A 15000-nucleotide genomic window follows, 5' to 3' on the forward strand; every position below is an offset into this window, starting at 1 on the left:
TAAATGAAGGTTTTTGACTTCCTGAAAACCTGCACATTAATTAGTCCCTTGTTTGGTGGAATCTGTTGATTTTAATAAGATTGTTGTCTCTTTTCTTAAAGGGACCCTGTCTTGAATACTTGTTACAGCATAAAATTTTGGACACTCTTCACACACTGGGTCGAGCAGATGTAGGTATTTTGCCAATAAGTTCTCTTCCAGTAAGATGTTCAAGATATATGTTTTTGTCATTTTAACTGGACATTTTCAGTAAGGTAAACAAAGAATTGTTTTGAAACAGCAATCAAATTATTGTGAACATTCTTGTTTCAGTGCCCTCCTGGAATGAAACAGCAAGTATTGCTGTTTTTTGCTAATCTGCTGGCAAAGATGAAACAACCCCTGCTACCGCACATTAGTGTTTACCGACCAGTTCATGTAAGTTCAGTTGGATTCGAAACAGTTTGCTTGTAGGCTTGACCACTATGAAATTCCATCTTTGAGTACTAATAGCTGCAATATCTTTTCAGAGATTAATTAGACTCTGTGGTGAGGTGAAAGCTGCTCCATCTGAGAATGAAGAAATCCAATTCCTTTGTGTTGTGTGTGCAAAGTTACGACAAGATCCCTACTTAGTTAATTTCTTTCTTGAGGTGAGACATAAGTTGGTGTTGAAATCATGCCTTTCCCTTCCCTGTCAATACATGGTTTAACTCAGTAAAAAGAGGGAAAGGTGAGGTGTCAGATGTACTTTACTAACTTAGGTGAACAGACAGTACATCAGTACACGTACACTTTTGCTTAATGCATCAAGCTTATGTTGTAACAAGTGTACTACACAATGCTTTTGTGCAAATGAAATCCTGTAGCTCTAAGAGCAAGTTTGTGTTGTACACTTGTCGCAAACCTGCTGCATGGGGTAAAATCTGCCCTATACGAGCTTTTTCCATATACTTTGACTTCAACTTAAGACAGAGTAGGTAACTGTTTGAGTTTTTATGGTGCCAGGATAATTTTGTTTATTTATTAATAAATGAGTATTATAATAAATTATTTATCATCAAAATATTGTTAAAGAATGAATGATATTTCCAGAAAATATCCATACCTATACCATGGTTGCTTTTTGGAATTCCATAGGCAAGAGGGGTTCTTTGAACTGGAAATCCAAAGGCATGAAGTTACTTATGATTGGAATTCCAAGGACATGGGGGGTGGGTGGGGGGGGGGGGGGGGTCTAGAGAGGACAGACAAAAGTGTGAAAACACAAATGCACTGATGACACTGCTGACTACCGTGGGACGCAAAATACAAGACAAGTATTGATTGATCACGCATGTGTTCACATTCATTTGCAGAAGAAAAGGGAAAAAATCTGGGTTGTACATTGGGCCCCATTGGTTAATTTCAGTCAGACAATCATTTGCGACGAATGCTGACCTGCCATGTTTGTTTACTCTGCGCCAGCAATATATATTCATAAAGGAAGCACTTTAATGGCATGGAAAATTAGACAGGATTTGCCCACGCATGTTCTAATTTATATACAGTGAAACCTGTATTAAGCAGACCCCATAATAAGTGGACACCTTCTATTAAGTGGACACCAGCTTGAGTCCCTAAATTTTCTTCCCACATTTACTGTAAAATAAACCTGGATTCAGTGGACACCTTTTTAAGCAAACACAGACACAAATATTAAGCCATTTTGTTACTCAAAACCTGCAATAAGCAGACACTTCAAGGGCTTTTTACTTCTAAAAGCTCAGCTCAGACTCCCTTTATCATTGTTCAGCGATGTCGTTTTTAAGCCGAGTAGATTATTCCAGATTGATGCATTGACTGACTGGACACTGTGCTATGAGCAGTCTTTGATCTCACACTGTGTTACACTGTGTTACACCGTGTTACACTGTTACAAAAGGGTTAATAATTAGCTATTATTGCACAATACATTAGAACCTGTTTAGAGTGGATACCCAGTATTGAATGGACACTAATGAATGTCCCAAGGGTGTCCGCTTAATACAGGTTTCACTGTTAGTAATAATTAACACACAAACAATGGAAATTTTTATTTCTTCACTAGTTAAGTTGAAAACTAGTCGCAAAATTGTGGCTGAAGAGGAGGAAGTTTTAGTTGCTGAACATTTAGTCACAAATACATATGGTCATATTGGTTGCAATTTCAAGCCTGTAGACAGTTGGTAAACTTCTGGGAAGATGTAAAAGCTGAAATCTCTTTCGTTGGAAGTCCTATGAAGTCAAACTAGGATTCCAGATGGTTGAAGAAAAAAAATGGAAATCCAGAAAGGGGTGTGTGTGTGTGTGGGGTGTGGGGGAGGGGGGGGGGGTGGGGGTTAACGAGTTTGGAATTGGAGGGCGTTGGGGGTAGAGCATTTTGGAATTTCTGAAGGCAAGGGGGGGTGAAAATGTTCATGCCGCCTGTGGTGGGGTATGGATATTTTCTGGAAATTTATCAACCAATATCAGAGCACTAACAAATGTGTGTTACTTCAGCATTGTTGTCAAAATTCCTCAAATAAACAGGTTTACTAGTCTGCTATAAACAGATCTACTAGTCACAAAATTAATAATGCTAATCTCACACCATTTAAATACTTCTGAGTAAAAGTTGATAACATTTGTTGTAAGAAATCAATAAACAGAATTTGTCAATTCCTATACATTATAAGTAGTGAGCAGCCTTCTTGTTCGTCATCTTTTCACATTTAAAGTGACTCTCTGTGTGGTTGGTATTTTACAGGGGTGTTAGAATTTTAATCACAGTCATTGATTGTAGTCTTGTTTTGTCAACATTTCTGTCTTTTCCTGTTGTTAGACAAATTCTGCTTCTACGCCTCTCTTGCCTTCTCAGGCTGGTGAGCTGGTAGGAAAGTCTCTCTCTTTATTCTTCTCTCAAAGCCCTTTGGCCATCATTGCAGCTTAGGCCTGCCATTTACTCATTGTTTGCTCACTTTATATATTGTTGTCTTTGTTAACTATCTACATTTTGATGTAATTAACTTTATGCTAACTGATCATGTAAACCTCAATTATAAACACTAACCACTTGGTAAATAAGTAATATTAAAAAGCAGAATTACAATCTAAGCTTTACATGCATCATAAAAAGTTTATATCCCATAGTTACTAGATAATATATGAAATAAACTTCAGCTAACAGCTGGTAAAATGTCTGACACATTGTTATAACATCTGTTATTAAATGGATTAATAAGAAATCAATGTATATTAGCTAATGTTACAGTAAAAGTCATTCCCTAATGTATTGTTACCCTCTTATACAGAGAACTTTGTGTAATGATGCCTTTTTGATCCCGTCATAAGCCATGCAGAAATCCAATACATTTACTTTTAAATTCATGCATTGTTCCTTAAGTTTATGATGTGGTAAAATTGTAACACATTTACACACATATATTGAGAAAACAAAAATGTCCCTTGAAGAAACACAGATAGAAATATTGTTTTTGATCCACATGTCTGAGAAGGACAATAAGTTATAATACAAAATGCTGCCTCAAAATGTACAGGCAAAGGGAGTGGGGTAAAGGAGGGGACGTGATTGAGCAACTGCTTTCTTGTTTCCTCTCATCCATTCCCTTGGCCTAAGCCCAAAGTGCTAAATAAACTGAATAATCCCAATCTCGCTGGATCTCTGACTGATCCAAAAATGCAAACAAATTTGGTGATTGGTTTTCTATTTCAAGCAAGCTACATTGGATCCATGTGCATATTAACTATCCAGAGTTTTAGGAAAATCTATCAAAACATATACCCATCAGTGTTAGGTCAATGCATGAAGACTTAAACAATTTCAATAATTATGATTTTACAAGGAAAGTCTTGGCTTGACCATAATCAGATCTCAAAAAATATTTAATAGTTACATTAAATAATTGAATCTTTTTTTTCTAGGCATTGGCTACAACTCCAACTTCGTCACCAGAAGACTTAGGTCCCCTCCCTGGTCCTGTTAAAACCCAAGGACGTGACAAGCCTGATTATACACTAGTTACTTCTCTCCTCAACCTGTCAAAGAGTGAGGTAATTATGTTTTAAAACATAGCTTAGTATACATATAGACTTTATGGATGGAGTTATTTTATGAAGAATTGTTCCACATCTATTGATTTATTTCCTGCCTGGTACTTGAATTCAATAAAATCCTACTTTACTCTGGGTTGTTACATGTGGAAGTTCTTATGATTATTAGTATTAAATTAAAAATTAAGCTAAATTTATGTGATGTTTGTTTACTTTCAGGACAGCAGAATAGCAGTGAAGGCTTGTGAGGGACTTATGCTTTGTGCATCTCTTCCTGAGGAACATGCGGCCACTGTTATTATCCTGTACACACCATTCTGTGAAGTCATGGTTAGTACATTTTTAATTGATGAACATAATCGATTTCAAACGATAAAAGCTTAAAGCTTGTTCTTTGATAAGAGGTATATACTATATTTTAATTGTCCACTTTTTTTAACTCTTCAGGCAGACAGGCTTAAAGTGTTATTTGACGCCTTGCCAAAGAATATGGAGCCACTGGATATATCTGCTGTTGCCGCCAAGTGGGGGTAGGTCAACAACACTGTTCATACTTGATTTGAAAAGTTGCTTTAGGTTGTTTCTAAGGTAAGTGTCTATATTTCACTTGCAGGCTTGACCATCAGAGTGATGATGAAGATGTGTTATCATTTCCTGGAAAAAGGCAATTGATTTCTTTTCTCTCCTGGTTGGATTATGTTGACCAGCTCTCAAAAGAAGCACACAAGGTTAAATTAAATTAAATTAAATATCTTAATTGACCACTCCCCCAATGGGGTTTTTCAGGGCCAATGAAATCAAATGAAACAAATAATGCAAATGAACATAACATGGTTAAAAATCCCAGCTGGTGGGAGGCAGACCAGTTGGCTATTTACAAGCATGACCAAGGAGTTGAACTAGGGTCTACTGAGAAACAACTCCAGCTAAGTGGTCAGAGCGGGACTTGAACCCACGACCTCTGGACCTCCACTTGGCCATGCTGCCTCCACCTATTTATACACCTATGTAGAGAGTGACAACTTAGGTGAGAGTACAGACTCTTGTGCCAAAACAAAGTTAGGATGTCAAGAGCCAGGGCTCAAACCAACACCACTGCACAGTAAGGCCAACATGCCAACATGTGCATCTTAGCTGAATAGACAGTGATCACTATAAATTCATGTTAATAGAGGAAGAAACCCTTCTTCCCTGTGGGGAGGCATGTTGGCCTTACTATGCAGTGGTGTTGGTTTGAGCCCTGGCTCTTGACATCCTAACTTTGTTTTGGCACAAGACTCTGTACTCTCACCTAAGTTGTCACTCTCTACATAGGTGTATAAATAGGTACCAGCAAATTTAATGTCCCATCCCATGCTATTGAAATTGGAGATAAACACAGGGGTTTCATTAACATTTTCAGCGGGAAGGCAAGTGGTTTTCACTGGGGAACAGAACTTTCTGAACTGAACTTCTTTATAAGAAAAACTTTCGTTGAGATGGTTAAACCAGGTGGGCAAAATTGTCCTCACAACCAGTCAATCTGCCTGGTGCCTTGCCCTTCATGAAACTCCTGTTAATACCAGCCTGTTGTTCACTAGGCTCAAACACAGAGGTTGCCTTTACCTCACCTGCCAATAACAAGTTGTCAATAGTAATGGTAATAAACTTATACAGTGTATTGACTTCTCTTGCATAGTTGGTAGCCAAAGCTCTAGCAGTAGGAGTGAGGGAAAGATTTCTCCAGACAGTCATTGAACCTGGTCTGATTCAGCAGTGAGTTCTTTTTTTATCAATGTGGTGCTTATATTACTTTGCTAAGATTACTATCCACTCTGAAGAACATGATTTTGTTTAGGAGTTTCTCAATGTTGATTACTTGGATCTAGGACTATGATCAAAATTCAAGTTAAGTTTAAAGTCTTGTGTTTCCTTGGTACTATTTCAGTTTTACCATAACTGTTAGAACTTTTCCAAGATGCGTTTTGTTAGCAAAAAATTCAAAATGTCAAGAGATGTGTCAATATAGGTGTTTCTTAGGTTTATAATATTATTTGCATTGTCCTGTGTCCACCATTAGATCAGAACTTGGAATTATTACCACAACTGCAGTGTTAAGAAGATGTGTGAAAGCTGTCACCTCACCACACCTCCTTCAAGGTACATGCAAATACATCTAGATTTCAGTGATGGCAATGTAATTATGTATTGTAACTATTGAGATAAAGTCAAACTGAGGGTGCTTACATTCTTACATGTATCACTATTTGGGTCAAATGATTGAACTAACAGAGTTGGTCTTGTTGGTTGCAGGACAGATGAAGGTTGTCTGCCATACAACTGTATTTAGTATCAGTGATTTCTTGCACTATTTGCCTATTTTATAATTGTAAAAAAAGTCTGTGCTTTCTTTGTTCTTAAATACCATAAGAGAACTGGTTATTGCAGTGCTGGTGCAAAGCAGGGACAGTTCCCTCCGTCACTTTCAAACTGCCTAGGCTAGCTTGTCAGTTTCAAGAAACAATAAAACCCTGGCCATTCAGGTACGTCAGAGCATCATATAGTTATTGAGAAACTAAAGTTAGTTAAGGAGAATTCTATTTGATCTATTTCACAGAAATGTGTATATTTCTCCTTGGTGAAGGGACATTGCCAGAAATTACATCTCATGAAAGAGAACATAAATTACGGCAAACACTTATTGAGAGATGTGATCACTTATCCGATGAGGTGAGAGAACAAACTTTGTAAAAATAATTGCATCTTTTAGTTTAGCTTCTCTTCTTCAATGTAAAACAGACGAGCAGGCTTTCATGAAGTGTGGTACCTAAAACATTAAAACATGATGCCAAAGGATCTGAAAGAAAATAGGAAGTAAACAGTTCGAGTCCCCAGGGGTAGTCAAACCCATGACCTACCAATTGGAAGCTCTAACCACCGATCTACTAGAGACTTATGCACATGGTGAGCAAGGCCATTTACTGCATTCTTTAAGATAATTAAATATTCTGACCAATAAAAGTACAGAGAAGAAGTAAAGGAGATTCAAGAGCGTAATAGTTGGTACAGTATGTCAGGCTCCAGATTAGGATATTGTTTTTAAGAGGAACCAGTGAAAATTGCCGACACTTTGCTGTATTTTCTTCTCAGGTCAGTATAGAGACACTGAAGCTGTTCGAGACATTACTCAACAAACCTTGTGACTTAATTTTGAATAATCTTGTTCTCCGGAACCTTAAGAGTAGAAAGTACTTTGCCACACCTACAGTGACTAATGGAGATACGTCAAGTAATGGACCTGTGACAGAGAGTTTGACACCAGCGTCACTTGTTACTAAAGTCCCACCTTCACCAACATCACCTTCCTCTCCTCCACTTACTCCAGATGGGCTGGGACCAGCACAGATTGGCAATGACATTGACAGAGAAGAAGTGGAACAAGTTGTAAATAGGTACAAACCTAGCCAATAAGTCAGCATCTTTGAACCATTTACCTCCTAAGTCAAACAACAGTTTTCCCAAATAGGCAAATAAAGATTCTCTACCTGTGTACAATGTACCATTTGAAAGCCACTGGTCAGCTTATTTAACAATTGACATCATTAAGACATGCAATGTAGGGAACTATATGGCTCTAGCCCTTTGTATGTATTGCAGGCCTGTTTTTGGATGAGAAATGCTTTTAGAGATGAAAGATATGAAGTCTTGTAGACTGATGGACAGATTCACAAGGTCTCCAGAGTACATGTAACAAGTCAAGAGTCCTATTTATTACACCTATGAAGATGAAGTACAGTGGAGACAGAAGAAGCCCCCCCCCCCCTCCCCCCAGAAAAGAGAACCACTTGCTGCTAATTTGTGACTCATTATTTGGTAAAAAAAAAACATGTTCAAATAACAGGAAACAGTAAACATTTGTTCAGACTCCGGTGTATTTTAAAAGGTATCTTTTACAGTTTTATTTCTTTAGTACCTGATGAGATAAAGACGTCAGCCTTAACAGGAGACACTGGTTATGACACTTACTTAAGAGATGCCCATAGAGAGGTACACTTCGCTGTACTATTAATTTTACCTCAGTTAAATTAGTTTTGTTAACAACCCATCACAATAAATCTGTAACTTATCTGGTCAACCTTTGTATTTGCAGTGCAGTCAGCGTGCTTTACAGACTGTTACTTTCAACTGGCCTTCAACTCCAATCCCTCTGCATGGTAAGACAATAATTTACGTATCCAGCTCCTGTACAAATATGTTTTTTCCAGACGTTTGCTATTGACATATCCACTGTTGTTTTATTTTTAAGATGTAGAAGACAGCAGAGAAAATTTTTATGAAGGGACATTCTTGAGCATGCTGTTTACAAAACTACAGAGACTCCTAGATCAGGTATGATGTTAAAAAAATAGTTATTGAATGAGGCTAGCACCAGTATCCCAACAGTCCAGCACATTGAGGTTGAGAAATTGCACAATGGTTTGCAGATCCCCACATTTTTAGTGGCTGATTTTAATACAAAGATTGCTATCTAAATCCAGAATAATTATTAAAATTTAACCATGTATCAGGCAATTTGGCCTTAAAGTTTGAAATGAACAAGAGTCAGCAAAATAATAGCCTACTGCCTCACAATGTGCAACTCTGATGATTCACAATGAGGCATTTCTGAAGACACAATCCAGAACACTAGTAATCTCATGCGGGCCAAATTTTCCAGATTTCTATAGCATGAAGTGACTAGGAGTATTTCTACCCCCCACCCTTGGATGGGATGCTAGTCCATCACAGGGTTACCCTGCAGCATTAAATTTGCCGTTACCTATTTATACACCTGGGTGGAGAGAGGCACTTTGAAGGTTAAGTGTCTTGCTCAAGAGCACAGCTCAATGTCCCCAGCCATGGTTCAAACCCAGGCCACTTGACCCAGAGATGAATGCAGTAACCACGAGGCCACCATGCCTCCACAGTAACTTCATTTTAGTATATACCACACAAGTGAATAGTGCTTTTTGCGCACTCTGATTGGTTAACTTGGAGGTGTTTAGCAAGTACTATTCACCTCCAAGCAGCCGGCGTGAGAGGTTTTAAAATTTCCGACGGCTTGTCACACATAAGATAACATTTTGGTCCGCTAATTATTCAGCTTGTGTGGTATATACTAAAACAATTATTCACCTCAGTGTTGGAGAAAGTGATGGATATTTACCTCCACATCAGTGAATAATTGTTAAATATTTTTTTTTTAATAGCTAATGAGTAACCTCATTAGCTATTAAAGAAAATATTTAGATGTTTGGTTTCTTTGACCAAAGAAGTTAACTCGTAGCTTTTGTCATTTATAGCCATATGATGTGAACCTTCAGGTGACAAGTGTGATAGCACTGTTAACTCAGTTCAACCATCCTCAGCTGCAAGAGTTTCTTCTTAGTGCTTCCTTGCCTCTAGCACCTGACTGTCGCTCTCTTCACTCCACTCTTCAAAACGTGAGTATCAAATAAAATTACAAAGCAAAGGATTTTGCTTCCTACTTTGAATTAACTTTCTGGAATACCACTTGATGTGTATGTACATTGGTCGATCCTCCTCACTTCACGTGGCTTTGTCTGTATTGCAGTCCCCAACAGATGGCTCAATAAGGAGGAAAACTTAATTGGGACCTTGCTCTTAAGTTTTTTTTTCATGGTTTGTTTTGACATTTGCAGGTTGTTCAAGATCTAAGAGGTAGAATACAAAGATTGCCAAACTTTCAGAGGAATGTTGTGTCGGTTAGAAGGCAATTGATGGGCGTTGCCACATCACCTGAACACAAGAGGTATAATTTCTTTAAGCTCGTCTACTTGGAGATTGACTTCACTTGATTAAATACCCATACCCTTAAATGTCACCCTTGAACCAAGAGTAAGGAAGATCTTTTTGCAACAAAGTTGCAAATGACAAAACTGCTAGGCCAGAAAAAGTAGTAGATCATTAAATTATAACCTATTCTACACATGAATACCGCCCTTTGTTCCACCAGGAACATAATGACCTAAACTAAACTCTATACATGAATGCATAACACAATCACAGCAGTATTAAATTTAACAAATATTTTATCTTTTCTCTAGTCTTAGTGAAAGCAATCTTCTCGAAGCTGCAATAGTACTGGAGGAATTTTGCAAGGTGAGAAGGATATTGAATTACCAGCAGAAGCTAGTGGATCTTTACTTCAACTTCTCTGTATGATAGTTGTAAACAAAATAACCTATCGGTAGTTTCTGTTCATTTCATTTTACTGAGTTCATTTCATTTTTTTTCTGTACCTTAATAAGTGTCTGCTACTTTTTGCCACAGGAATTAGCGGCCATTGCATTTGTTAAAGCAACAGAGAGAGTGCAGGGCCGGTAACAAGACTTCAAGAACAGAGTACAACAATGGCTATCAACATCTAACCAATTGAGCTTCTGTTAAACACAAGGAAGTGTAAAAGCCTACAGACCAAGAGAGACTTGGGGCTTTTAGTGAACTGCTAGTTGCAATCATTAGCAGAAGTTGCAAATGTTAGCATATCCGGGAGTCAATTCAAGCAGCTTTATGTTTGGTGTAGGATGCAAAATGCAAGGAATAATCTTGCAACTGTTTGCAGACCATAAGCATTTGTTTTTGAATGGTATTCTCCTGTTTAATCTTGATTTGTTCACCATTCATTGGGTGTATGAATGTACACACACTTTTTTCAACCTTCTGCAGCCCCTTCATTGCACCAAGATCCCATGAAATTATTTTACCTACATTGACTTGTTATTGGCTAATGGGTCACAAACCATTCCCTGTTATTTATTTTACTCTTAGTATGGAAAGAAAAAATGACAGCAAATTTTGATTTTGATACAAACTGTGTGTTCACTTAATTAACTATGATAAACTATAATTTAACTCTCCTAGGGATATTCAAAAAGAAAATACATAATATAATTATTTCTGAAATGGTTGCAATTACTGTACTGGCAATGCTTATTATTGCCAGGACATTATTACCAGGAAATTTTTTGGGACTGAATTAGATTTGGTTGGTTTAATTGGGAACTAGTAGAGTAGTAGTCGCAAGGTTTATACAAAGTCTGGAAAAAATTAACATCCTTATTATGTGAAATCTTGCTTCTGAACATCAACTTCTTTTACACACTGTTGTCATCACAGTTCCATCTGAAGGAATCTTGCCAGGAAGAAATTTTATGGGTTTCTGGTAGAAGTCACATTCAGTAGTCAAGTCATTGAATCAGAACAAACCAGTGCATCAGCTGGCACACAATAATATTGGTCTTAGAGGATGCGTTCTTGTTGGCAAATGGGTGAATTTTAGGCATATTTTTATTACATTTGTTTGCCATCACAAAGGATGGATTGCTTCATTTGTATCAAAGAGATTACTAGTTAAATCTATTATCGTGTTGAAAAGAAACAAAGTCATGCTATATTAAGGAGATGTATCAGTAAGAGATATTTGTAATAAAAATATTCACTGGGAACTAAGCAAGTCTCTAGATCTTGTCTCATTTCTTGTTAGAAATATTAAATAAGTCAAAAGCGACAAGAAGCACTGGTAGAAAGAGTGGAGAAACTGTAGCTACATAAGATATTTTGTGGGTGGTCATGTAATTCCTCTGACTGGTATAATTTGATGGGTGGTAAGTGGCAAGGGGAGTAGAGAGGTAGACTTATGACACAAATCACAAACCATGACTTGGACAAGGACAATATACATGTCATTATCATAACCAGTTAACTTGTCTTACAATACTCCCAGCCTTGTCATAATGTGTGACACAACGAAAGCGGCAAATTTGAACAATTTAAAACAGTGCCAACAAACCGCCAGGGACTGTATTTGTTTTCACTAATCTTTGAAGGCAGATTTTTTTGATTCAGAAACCAGTGCACATATAGTAGATATCAGGGATAGTTTATGTCCATAACCTTAAAGTTAAATCAGTTTAATGCTTGTTTCCTTTCAAGAATATATTTAATATACAATAAAACATAACAAAGTGCTGCTAAAAACATACAATGTACTTGTTGGATTACCATCTTAGAGGAGGGAGGGGGTGGTGCAGGGGTTAGTGTTTATTACAAGAAATAAGTTCAAATGGTAGAATTTAAATTCTACTTGTAATCCCCAAGTACATGCACACTCTGTTCTAATCTGAAATGTCGTTGTCTCGCCCTCAAACAAGTACATGAGTGTATTTTTTAAGAGGGAGGAAAGTGTGTTTTGCATGTGCTACACTTGTTTTGATCAAGCCTGTCTCACCCTTGCAGTGCACAAGAGCATAATAATCACTATTTTGGTTATGACACCGTTATCCCACAACTTCAGGTTGGATGGTGAATTTGAGATACTGGTCACCTCTCTTAACCTCTACATTAAGAGTTTCTCCTTTGTGTACGTGCCGGTACACTTCTTTGTTTGATACTATGTTCTTGCCATTCATTTTGGTTATGATGTCACCAGGTTGCAAACCAGCCCTAAAAGATATCAACCATCATCTTGAGATTAAATTTATAACATAAGGTTACTTTATTTAATATATTATTGTCATGTTATGGGCTACTGGGCAAAACTCTTAATTGTGGTAAATTATCAAAAAGACAATTAACACTTTTATAGTGAGGACAAACAAACAAACAATAAACACTAGACATTTCCAGTGTGTTTTTGGATGATTGTTGTTGAAATAGCCCCCACTGGATACAAATCATCCAAAAAAATGCACAAAACTGTTTCCTGTTTCCTCAGACTCAATGATACACTTCTATAACATTTGATGCACCTGATTTACTTTGCAACTGGGCAATGGATGTTGTCCATGTGAAACTTGTTTGTAAATTTTGGTGTGGTGGTGTTTTTGAAATAATCTCTTGCTTACTTTTCTTTCACATGTTAAATCCCAGCCATTACTAACAGCATTTACAAATCATACTTCCACAAGTACTCACTTATGTGCTGGGGATCCATAATTCACTTGTGGGACAAACACTCCAGATTCAACTTTGTTGAAACTTTGGTCCCTCCTCCACAGTTCTTCTAGAATCTGTGGAGTCAATGTCAACATACTGACTCCAATATACCAGCGCTGGTTTGGACCTAGTGTTCTCCTTGAAGTTTTACTGCTGCTGCTTGCGTATTTACCACTCTTTACTCTCTCTATAGCTTGGGACAGAAAGTCTTTAGCAGTATCAATTGGGATGGAGAACGAAATTCCAGCAGCAAATCTCACAGTTATGGCATTGATGCCAATAACATGGCCATCCTAATCAAAGGGAAAATTGAAATATTTGTATTTGTATTTTTTTTATTTCAATCTCCCAAAGTGAAATACTACAGATGCTGCCCAATTCATGGTCTTTCAGAAAATATTGTTCGGATCTCTACTTGGTCCCAGCGTGCAAAGGAGGTCATGTCCAATAGCCCTCTGCTGGTAGATCTTGTAGTGGGCTAGTGAATTCTGTTTTTGAGGTTTCTTCGAAAAGGTTTTGGGGAAATTCAAATAATATTACTGAAGTACTGTAAGAGATGAAACTTTTCAGGGCTGGTGAGAATGATTTTTAGGCAAGTACATCATAGTTATGGCTTGCAAGTACAAAAGGCAAGCCCCAAAATTGGTTCTCTTTGCACCCTGGGCCCAGACCACCACACTGAGGTTGTTACAATGTGGGGGTGAGGTGGCTGGCAGGTATTCAGTAGTCTGAAGTGCTGTGCCAGACAGCATAAGTTCTCTAGCAGTAGGGCCAACTTCAGTAGATAGAAACTGTAAGAAACACAAAAAGACTACCCTAAGGGGAAGAGTTGAGGTTTGAAGGTAATACACTGTATATAGATTTAGCCAAGCCTAAAAGCAGAGCTCCTGGGCTGGGTTTTTCAAAGCCTGATTAAGCTAACCCGGCCAGCTAACCCAGCATAAGCGAGAATTTTGACTTGAGTTTTGTAACTTTGCGGTATGGTTTTCGATTTATATTGTTTGGCCTTCTGTTTTGAGTTTGAACAATCTCAAACTACACAAAACAAAAGAAGTGAAAAACATTTTTGAACAAGAAAAATTTATATTTGGTTAACTTTTAATCCTGGGTTAGCATTAACCGTCTTCCAAATAACCTGTCCCTGATTGTGACAAGTTAACCTGACACGAGCCTGCAATCCAAACAAAAACCAGCACTTGGTCAACAGTCAACTTCAAAAAACATGTGATCTTGATGAGCCCTAAACTTGAGCCTGCATGCAACATGGTCACGTGATACTGGTCAGCAAATACCTTGTTTTGACAGGTGTCAGCTGACCATAACGTGGATTTTCAATATCAAAGAAGTATGCTCTAAACCAAGGCTGCATGTCTCTGTCAACTGATTAGGCTGCTGGTGTATGGCTGCCATCTTGCACAACTCCGTCGCTGCAGTTGTTATTGTCATGCGTATGCCCCTACAAGCGATACCGCTAGCCATGATAACCATGAGAAAATCAATTCACGGGTTTCCTTTTTTTCCTATATGGCTATGGGGCTCTGCTTGCAAATTGGTGGACCTACGGGCCGCTGGAGCTCCGCTATTACTGTACATTACTGAAGTTGGTAGTAGGTCCACATCAGCTGTACAGTTGCTTATTTTAAACCTACTTATCAAATAAACATATGTATGTAAGTATGTACATACCGATCAGCACTCAACCAATCATTGCAGAATAAAAGAATTCTCATTGTGTATTTTCATTAAGTACTCTATTACAGGGGAAGCAGATTAAAATGTGTATCTTTAACATCAAGTCAAATGACTCACCAGATTAACCAAAGGTCCTCCAGAGTTTCCCACCTTCAAAAAGATATAACAAAAATATTCATCTTGGAATAATGCCATCATTTCACCACCTATTTCAATTATTATAGACAATGGAAGGGAAGCCTTTATACTATAGCTGGGTTTAAAAGACCAGCAACTTTTTTC

General features: G+C 37.7%; 2 protein-coding genes across 4 annotated transcripts in view; one reads left to right on the plus strand and one right to left on the minus strand.

Annotated features, from left to right (window-relative positions):
* Positions 1 to 11537, plus strand: part of LOC145478565 (FHF complex subunit HOOK interacting protein 2A-like) — a 12631-nt gene extending 1094 nt beyond the window's left edge. The window contains exons 4-22 of one of the 2 annotated variants that reach the window (XM_081456629.1): positions 102 to 170; positions 313 to 417; positions 510 to 632; positions 2822 to 2869; positions 3922 to 4050; positions 4270 to 4380; positions 4498 to 4580; positions 4664 to 4778; positions 5729 to 5805; positions 6110 to 6189; positions 6647 to 6759; positions 7180 to 7481; positions 7986 to 8076; positions 8180 to 8243; positions 8336 to 8418; positions 9372 to 9512; positions 9732 to 9841; positions 10137 to 10191; positions 10363 to 11537. In XM_081456629.1, the coding sequence (XP_081312755.1) occupies positions 102 to 170; positions 313 to 417; positions 510 to 632; positions 2822 to 2869; positions 3922 to 4050; positions 4270 to 4380; positions 4498 to 4580; positions 4664 to 4778; positions 5729 to 5805; positions 6110 to 6189; positions 6647 to 6759; positions 7180 to 7481; positions 7986 to 8076; positions 8180 to 8243; positions 8336 to 8418; positions 9372 to 9512; positions 9732 to 9841; positions 10137 to 10191; positions 10363 to 10416 (1953 nt within the window). In that variant the 3' untranslated portion in view covers positions 10417 to 11537. The remainder of the gene's footprint in view (positions 1 to 101; positions 171 to 312; positions 418 to 509; positions 633 to 2821; positions 2870 to 3921; positions 4051 to 4269; positions 4381 to 4497; positions 4581 to 4663; positions 4779 to 5728; positions 5806 to 6109; positions 6190 to 6646; positions 6760 to 7179; positions 7482 to 7985; positions 8077 to 8179; positions 8244 to 8335; positions 8419 to 9371; positions 9513 to 9731; positions 9842 to 10136; positions 10192 to 10362) is intronic. The other variant, XM_081456630.1, reaches the window with a different exon arrangement.
* Positions 11538 to 11986: 449 nt separating this feature from the next.
* Positions 11987 to 15000, minus strand: part of LOC145478569 (serine protease HTRA2, mitochondrial-like) — an 8447-nt gene continuing 5433 nt past the window's right edge. The window contains exons 3-5 of one of the 2 annotated variants that reach the window (XM_081456640.1): positions 14836 to 14868; positions 13006 to 13100; positions 11987 to 12534 (exon numbers count right to left, since the gene is read on the minus strand). In XM_081456640.1, coding sequence (XP_081312766.1) covers positions 12369 to 12534; positions 13006 to 13100; positions 14836 to 14868 — 294 coding nt within the window. In that variant the 3' untranslated portion in view covers positions 11987 to 12368. Of the gene's footprint in view, positions 12535 to 13005; positions 13320 to 14835; positions 14869 to 15000 lie in introns of both variants that reach the window. The other variant, XM_081456639.1, reaches the window with a different exon arrangement.

The sequence above is a fragment of the Orbicella franksi genome, chromosome 2 (genome assembly GCF_964199315.1).
Source record: "Orbicella franksi chromosome 2, jaOrbFran1.1, whole genome shotgun sequence".
Taxonomy (NCBI): Eukaryota; Metazoa; Cnidaria; class Anthozoa; order Scleractinia; family Merulinidae; genus Orbicella; species Orbicella franksi.